This window comes from Macrobrachium nipponense, chromosome 1 (assembly GCF_015104395.2).
Source record: "Macrobrachium nipponense isolate FS-2020 chromosome 1, ASM1510439v2, whole genome shotgun sequence".
Classification (NCBI taxonomy): Eukaryota; Metazoa; Arthropoda; class Malacostraca; order Decapoda; family Palaemonidae; genus Macrobrachium; species Macrobrachium nipponense.
This window is the reverse complement of record NC_087200.1, coordinates 205219849-205228550: the sequence shown is the minus strand read 5'-3', so window position 1 is coordinate 205228550 and position 8702 is coordinate 205219849. Positions and strand designations below refer to the sequence as shown.

Genomic DNA, 8702 nt, shown 5'->3' with positions numbered 1-8702 from the left:
GTGAGACTGCCGAAAGCTTCGTGGATCCTCACACCTCTTGTAAAAATTGTAGAGGGAATGTATGCTCTCAATTGAATGCATGTGATGAGTGCAAGAATTTGAATTTAATGAGGAGGAATGGAAGTTGCTTAATTCCTACCTAAGAAAGTTGGAGAGAGATAGGACTAGAAAAGCCTCTTCAAGAGTGTAAGTAGGTCGGTCTCTAACGAGCCAGTTAGCGACTATTGCCTATTGATAACCCTATTGTTTCCTCCCATACAGCTTTACCTTCCCGATTATCGGACTCGGCAAGCTCAACATCTGAAATTGCGAGTCTGAAAGCTTCGCTTAAACATATGGTACAAAAAACAAAAATTAAAGAACTGGGAAGGTAAGTGCAGTGAAAGTGTTCCCAGTGAAGTGGAGGGTGCGTCTGATCGGCTCTGTCTCGCTCCCAGGCCTAGACCTCTTTCAAGCTCCCAAGACCATGGAGAAGGAATGTCGAAAGCCGCAGGGAGTTTCAGAGAATCCCCACCGGTCAGGCGTCCCCTCGGCAGATCCTGTAGTTTACGTCCCGGGCTGCCAAGGATAGTCGTTGGAAAGACGTCCTGAAACAGTGTTTTTCTTCGTCTGATTCCTCATCTAGAAAAGGATGGAGTTCGGATAGATTGTCGAGACCTTCGAAGAGAACTTGGAAGTCTCCTGCATTCGACTCAAGCCCTGAAGAATTTCCGGAAGAATATCCTCCGGAAAAAAAGGAAGAAGAATGTATATTCAGAAGCTTCTTCTCCTGCATCGGAGGTTGGAAAGAGAGACGTAGCTACGAAGATGTTAGAGGATATGCAGAACAAACAGATACTTCCCTAGTAGGAGTTCTTAAATCTGATCAGCCTAGAAGGAAGGATAGATTTCTCCCTATCAAAAGATCCCGTCCTTTAGAACTATCTGAGAGCTCGGACGAGGCGCCTGCCAGAAGCTTGGCGCCAGCCAGACGTCAGGCTACTGTCAAGCGCAAAACGCCGTCAAGGCGACAAGATGTGTATAGGGAACTTCCTACAAGGAAGAAAGTACATGAGATGTCCGTATCGAGGAGTAAAATGGGAACTCCCGAAATCGGACTAACTCCTGGAAGGAAGCGCAAAGAGCCTGAAGCGCCTGAAGCGCCTGAAATGAGGCGTAAAGCTCTTCAAGTAAAAGGAATGAGGCGCAACGCGCCTGAAAAGCCTGAAGTGGCTAAAAGGAAATATTTAACTCCTGGAGAGCCTAGAGCGCCTGATATGAAACATAGGGCGCCTGGAGAGCCTAGAACGCCTCAAAGGAAAAGCAAAGAGCCTAGGGAGCCTGAGGCGCTGAAAGAATAAGCAAAGAGCCTGAGGCCGAAACGAAACGGCGCAAAGCGCCTGAAGCGTCCGAATGGAGGCGCAAGGCGCCTGCAAAGCTGAAGGACGTAAAGCGTCTAGAGCGCTGAAAGCAGGCGCAAGGATTTGTACAACCCAAAATACAATGGATGAGTTATCGGAATTTGAAGCGGACTTGGAGGCTCCTCTTTGGGATTTTTCTCAAGATCAATTTTCCCCTGACAGGGACTCTAGGTGTCGCACAGGTGATCGTAGCCCCAGTCGGGAAGGAATTGATCATGAAAAAAGAGAACGACATATAAGGACTTCTCCTGGTAGGGACGAAAGTTGTCGCACAAGCGGGCCGCCGTCCTTGTCAGGAGGACCTTAGGGTAAAAGAACAACATCGGCCTTCTCCTGGCAGGGACTCAAGATGTCGCACAAGCGGACCGTAGCCCTTGTCAGGTTGCAGCCGGGTGTTGCTGCAAGCCCTGTGCATTCCCGAGAGAGGAGTCCCCGGTCGCGCACTCTTCTCCGAATAAAAACTCAACCAGAATTAGAGGATGTTTCGGACTCTGAAGAAAACAAGGGGGCAGGTACTCTGATTATAAGATACTAGCAGCCCTCTTGTTAAAAGAATTTGGAGAGTCTCTGAGTCCTGCTGCCCCTTCCTTCTCCTCGTCTTTATTTCGAGTACGAAGGCTGCGAAGTCCTCCTCTTTCTTGAAGATGCAACTGACCATTTCAATGAAGAGGGCTTTGCAGTCGGTCGGAATTGCTTAAAACCAAGGAGGAGGCGGGGAAGACTGTGTTTACCTGTCACCCTTCCAGGCTATCGGGAGAGAGGGATTTGGTATAGCACAGGGGAATCTATGGGACTTTCTCTTCCCTCATCTGCTGAAGCGGACTTCTCGACCTTGGTGGATTCGGCAAGGAGGCATGCACTTCCAGCAGCCAAAACAAGCTGGACAATGTCTGAAATGGACCATCTCCTCGAGGGAATATTCCATGTCTTGGAAGTTTTTAACTTCCTAGATTGGTCCCTTGGGGCTTTGGCCAACAAGACTCAAGACCCTCAGTTTTTGAACCAGAAGTCTTGCATAGTGTTTTGGCATGCATGGACAAGGCAGTGCAGGACGGATCGGCTGAAGTGGCATCCTTGTTCGGGACAGGAGTATTAAAGAAAGAGGGCTGTCTTTGGTTCTTTTCTTACCACAAAGCAGTCTCTCCAGTACAGAGGGCTTCTCTTTTATACGCCCCTCTGTCTAAACAGCTGTTTCCTTCTCAGTTGGTAAAGGACATTTCCATACGCTTACTGAGAAGGCAACACAGGATTTGCTGGTACATTCTGCTAAGAAGCTAGGCCAGCTGCTTCTGTCTCGAAGAGGAGTCAACACCTGCCCAACAGCCCTTTCGAGGTAGAGCTTTTAGCCGAGCCCCAAGGAAGAGGAGGAGGAGAAAAGAGGAAGATCTTCCCATTAGAGTTCCAAAAGAAGACGCAAAATGAGATTCCAGTCCTCCAATCACCAGTAGGGGCCAGACTTCTGGGATTCTCGGAGCATGGCTTCAATGAAAGCAGATTCTTGGTCCCTACAAGTGCTGAGGAAAGGATACCTCATCCCCTTCAAGAACAGACCTCCATTGACGACGACTCCGAGGGAGCTGTCGGCGAGATACAAGGACCCTGTAAAGAGAGAGATCCTTCTTGGACTGGTGCAGCAAATGTTGGAGAAGGAGGCCATCGAGGTAGTACAGGATCCGCACTCCCGAGGTTTTTACAATCGCCTATTTTTGGTGCCGAAAGCCTCGGGGGGGTGGAGGCCTGTCCTGGACGTGAGTGCATTGAATCGCTTCGTGGAGAAGACAAAGTTCTCCATGGAGACATCCAACTCGGTTCTCTCTGCTCTTCCGTCCAGGAGATTGGATGGTCTCCCTCGACCTGCAAGATGCATACTTTCACGTCCCCCCCCCCTGCATCATTCGTCGAAGAAATATCTTCGATTCATGGTACAGGGAAGGATTTATCAGTTCAGGGTCTTTGTGTTTCGGCCTCTCGACGGCTCCTCAGGTTTTTACAGCGTTGATGAGAAACGTAGCAAGATGGCTACATCTGAAGGGGGTGAGGATATCTCTTTACCTAGACGATTGGCTTATAAGAGCGCAGACAAGACAAAAGTGCTTGGAGGACTTGGAGATAGCTCTTCAGTGACCAGATATCTCGGATTGCTCGTAAACCTTGAGAAGTCTCACACAATCCCCAGTCAGACTATCGTCTATCTGGGGTATTCGGATGGGATTCTCGGGTTTTCGAGCGTATCCATCCCAGGAAAGAATCTCGAAAGGGTTGGAGAAAATCTCGGTCTTCCTAGAGAAAGAACGAAGCTCAGCGAGGGAATGGCTCAGTCTTCTGGGCACTCTTTCTCGCTGGAGCAGTTCATCTCTCTAGGGAGTACATGAATCTGAGACCCTTGCAGTTCCATCTCAGAAGGAGTTGGAACAGAAGAAAAGGAGATCTTTTGGATACCTTTCCTATAGGAGAGAGTATCAAAAACCACTTACGATGTGGTTGGAGGACCACTGACAAGAAACGAAGGAGTGTCCTTGGCCCTTCAGAAACCCTCACCTAGTGTTTATTCTCAGACGCTTCGGACACGGGGGTGGGGAGCAACACTAGGGACGAAGGAAGTGTCAGGCAGTTGGACAGAAGAACAAGAAGGCCTGGCACATAAATGCAAAGGAACTCTTAGCAGTGCACTTAGCACTGCAGGTTTTCGAGAACGAAGTCAGAGGCGTGGTGGTCCAAGTCAACTCGGACAACACCACGGCTCTGGCTTATATAAGAAAACAAGGTGGGGGACACACTCTTTCTCCTTTACCAACTAGCAAGGGGATCTGTTGATATGGACAGAAGAAAGAGGGATTCGACTCCTGACGAGGTTCGTTCAAGGAGGGAAGAAATATAAGAGCAGACAGACTGAGCAGGAAAAAACCAGGTCCTTCCAACAGAGTGGACCCTTCATTCACAAGTCTGCCAGCAACTATGGTCTCTTTGGGGGAAGCCGCAAGTGGACCTGTTTGCAACATTTCCTATCCAGGAGGATGGAGAACTTTTGCTCGCTGGGGGGGGGACGATCCCAGAGCCCTATCCATAGATGCCATGCTCATGGATTGGGAGGGCATAGACCGCGTATGTGTTTCCCCCATTCAAGATGCTGGGGAAGTAATGAGAAAGTTCGTGTCCTCGGAGGGGGAATGAGGATGACATTGATCGCTCCTTATTGGCCTGCAAGAGAATGGTTCACAGAGGTACAGGAATGGATAGTGGACTTCCCCAGATCTCTTCCTGAAAGGACAGATCTGCTCAAACAACCCCCACTTCGAGAGGTATCACAAAAATATCCACGCTCTCGCTCTGACTGCCTTCGACTATCGAAAGATTGGTCAGAGCGAGAGGCTTTTCTCGCGAAGCGGCAAAAGCAATTGCTGGAGCAAGAAGGTCCTCAACCATGCGGATATACAATCGAAGTGGGAAGTTTTCCGTAGATGGGTTTGTAAGGCGAAGAAGCTGTCCTCCTCCGATACCTCTGTGACCGAAATTGCTGATTTTATACATTCAACTTACCCGTCAGATATATACATAGCTATTTACTCCGTCGTCCGACAGAAATTCGAATTTCGCGGCACACGCGGCAGGTAGGTAGGTGATCTACCCCCCCGCCGCTGGGTGGCGGGAATAGGAACATACCCGTTTTCAAATTCATAATTTTTCTGTCGCTGGAATGTAAACAACGTTTGCAGTTCCTCCTGATGGATTTTCGTGTTTCATCGCCATCGATCGTCTGGGCTAACTTTTACAGGGAAGTAATGGATCTTTGGTTCGGCATACGCTTTTCGTTAACTTTTAATAATATTAACTTCGAAAATTTCGAAGATTAGTGACGTGTAACTACCGAAGTTTTCGGTAGACACTCATGCACTTTCACGAAGTGAATTACTTATACTTTCATGAAAGGGAATTACTTATATTTATTCATTAATACAAATAAGTGTTAGTTTGATTTAGAAATGTATATCTTTCTTCCTAGTTGGGGAAGTCAGAAAAGTAACTATCCTTTAGAAGCTTTATTAGCTCTTGTGTTAACGAGCAATTATAGTAGTAACAGTACTAGTAGTTGTTGCATCCTCATCACTTCTTACTCCGCAGAATCTACAATGTCATATTTGCAAATTGTAGACTTTGGATATAGTTTAAATGCGAACTCTTTGAACGTAAGAAGTGAATATAGTGTTCCCCCATTACAATGGAGGGTGCGTCTGATCGGCTCTGTCTCTCGCTCTCAGGTCTAGACCTCTTCCAAGCTCTCAAAGCCCAGAGGAGAAGGAATGGTCGAAAACCGTAAGGAGGTTTCAGAGAATCCCCACCGGTCAGGCGTCCCCTCGGCAGGTTCTGTAGAGCGTCCCAGACTGCCAGGGATAGCCATTGGAAAGGCATCCTAAAACAGTGTTTCTCCACTTTTTATGCCTACTGTTCCATGATGGATAGGAGAACTTCGAATGAATGAATTTTGACGAAGATCCTCGTATAATGCCTTCTGGTAGAATTATTCAAAATTTTACAGATCATTCGATAACATTTGTGATAGTCATTGTTTCTTTCGAACATTTTTTTTTCGCAACTAGACGAGAACGCTATCCCATGGGGGTATGAAGATCTATTCTGTTTAGAATGATTTAGATTATTTGTCAATTGAATGAATTATATGGACCTCGTTGAGTGATAAAGCATATATGTATGACTTTTAAGCTTCTAGCTCCTACCATGCTTAGGACAAATCGCCTTAGGCTACGGTATGGCATGGCATACTCACATACCGAAATTTATGCTATAAGGGTCAACTGAAATCCTTACAAAATTTCTTAAATTAATACGGTTTACCTTAATGTAACAGTATTATAGAGTATTCTATTACGCTAGAGTATGAGTTATATGATGCTTTCGTGTCTTCGAGAAGTGATTGGAGAAGCATATCTTTATTGGTGAATTGAGAGTACCCTTCTAGGACTTTCCTAGGAAGAAATTGTTTAAAAGGATTGTTTAGACGACACCTATTTAGTTTATAGACTTGTCGAAGTCTCGTTCGCTTAATTATGCTTATATAAAACTTCTGAAGCTCGATAAAAATTTTATAAGATTCCTTTATTTAATGGAGTAACTGGCAACTCTGGAAAGGGAAGGCCAGTCGGCTTTCGAAGACTGCTTTCGCTTTGAATTGAGAGAGAGACCAGCGGCAGTACCATGTTGTTCTCAGTCGTGAGCGGTCGGTTACAGCTCTCTCTCCTGCGGAATGGGATAACTAACCGTATCTCTTCCCTACAATCGTGGTCTTAGCCTCGGATTGAGGGAATACCTAAGCTGTCATAAATAAATATTGTCTGCCTTTTGTTAGGAAGCTTTCAATAAGAAAGATTTTCATACATTCAACTTCCCTGTCAGATATATACTTAGCTATAGACTCCGTCGTCCCCGATAGAAATTCGAATTTCGCGGCACACGCTACAGGGTATGGTAGGTCAGGTGATCTACCGGCCTGCCGCTGGGTGGCAGGAATAGGAACTATTACCTTCTAAGGACAGATTTTTTCTCTATACGTTTTGACTGTAAACACACGTTTACGGTTCCTCCTGATTTGATTTTCGTGTTTCATCGCCATCGATCTTCTGGGCTGTCTTTTGCAGGGAAGTACTGGGTCTTTGGTTCGGCATACGCTTTTATTAACTTTTTAATGAATTTCGCTTCGCGAAATTTCGAAGAAAATACTAATTGAAAACTACCGAAATTATCGGTAGACACTCATAGTTTGCAATAAAGGGAATTATTAATATTTATTCATTATTACATGTAATAAAGGTTACAACTTTATTGAGGAAATATTAAACTTTAATTTCCTACTTTAGGAAGTCAGAAGAGCATATAACTAGATACGCTTACTTTATAAGCATTAATAGCGTTTGTGCTAACGAGCAGTTAGAGTATTAGCAGTACTAGTAGTAGTTGCATCCCTCATCACCTTCTTACTCCACAGAAACTACAAATTTATATATGCAAATTTGAAGCTAATGGATGTAGCTCAAAAGCGAGCTCTAAAAAGGTAAGAAGTGAATATAGTGTTCCCATTGAAGTGGAGGGTGCGTCTGATCGGCTCTCTCGCTCCCAGACCTAGACCTCTTCCAAGCTCCCAGGCCCAGAGGAGAAGGAATGTCGACAGTCGTACGGAGGTTACGGAGAATCCCCACCGATCAGGCGTCCCCTCGGCAGACTCTGTAGAACGTCCCAGACTGCCAAGTTCGCCATTGGAAAGGCGTCCTAAAATAATGGAGGGTGCGTTCCGATCGGCTCTGTCTCGCTCCCAGACCTAGACCTCTTCCAAGCTCCCAGGCCCAGAGGAGAAGGAATGTCGACAGTCGTACGGAGGTTACGGAGAATCCCCACCGGTCAGGCGTCCCCTCGGCAGAATCTGTAGCGTCCCAGACTGCCAAGGATCGCCATTGGAAAGGCATCCTAAAAGAGTGCTTTTCGTCTTCCCATTCGTCTCCTCGAAGAAGTGGATGGAATTCCGACGAACTGTCCGTGTCCGATCAGAGGAGTTGGAAAGCTCCGACGTTGGACTCGAGCCCGCACGTTTCCCGGGACGATTCTCCCTACGAGAGGAAAAGAGCCAAGAGGACAATATCTCGATCTCCTACGCCTTCCAGAGCGCATTCTCCTATTCATGGCAAAGAAAAGGAAGAAACTGCGACGGACTTCCTACTTAAAATGCAGGAACAAATTTCCTCTTTATAGTAGAGTATTGAGAAAAGACCTTCCGAGGAGAAAGGACGATTTTCTTCCTGTTAAGAGATCTCGTCCTACGGGCGTTCTGGACTCCAGACTACTCCTCTACTCCTCGTACGAGTACAGAGACGAATAAAGAAAGAAGGACGAAAACTCATAGGATTGAGACGCAACATACGGACAATGACGAAGAGTGTCGAGTCGGACAGAACCACCCAGGCGCTCGGCGCCAGAATTGGACTACTCGGACAGGAAAAAGTGTCCTACGCGGACGGCTCCAACCAGACAGACTCGTGCCGATTGCGGACAACCTTGACAAGGCGGACAGCCTGGATTGGACAAACGTCGTGCGCAGGCAACTCCGTACGGGCGACAGGCGCCAGAAGCGGACAAGACGGACAGGCAGAGGTGTCGTACTGGAATGACACCAGCCAAGCGCCAAGTTCCATAGGTGGACAGCTCGGACAGACGACACGGTCCGAGACGGACAGATACGTCCAAGCGCATTGAACAAACCAGACTTTCGCAACGGTTAAGCACCAAGCGCCAAGATCT

General features: G+C 46.8%; 1 protein-coding gene across 1 annotated transcript in view; it reads right to left on the bottom strand.

Moving 5' to 3' along the window:
• Positions 1-1862: 1862 nt before the first annotated feature.
• The window catches only part of LOC135219069 (uncharacterized), a 49360-nt gene continuing 42520 nt past the window's right edge, over positions 1863-8702 (bottom strand). The window contains exon 5 of the mRNA XM_064255499.1: positions 1863-1891. Within this exon, the coding sequence (XP_064111569.1) occupies positions 1863-1891 (29 nt within the window). The remainder of the gene's footprint in view (positions 1892-8702) is intronic.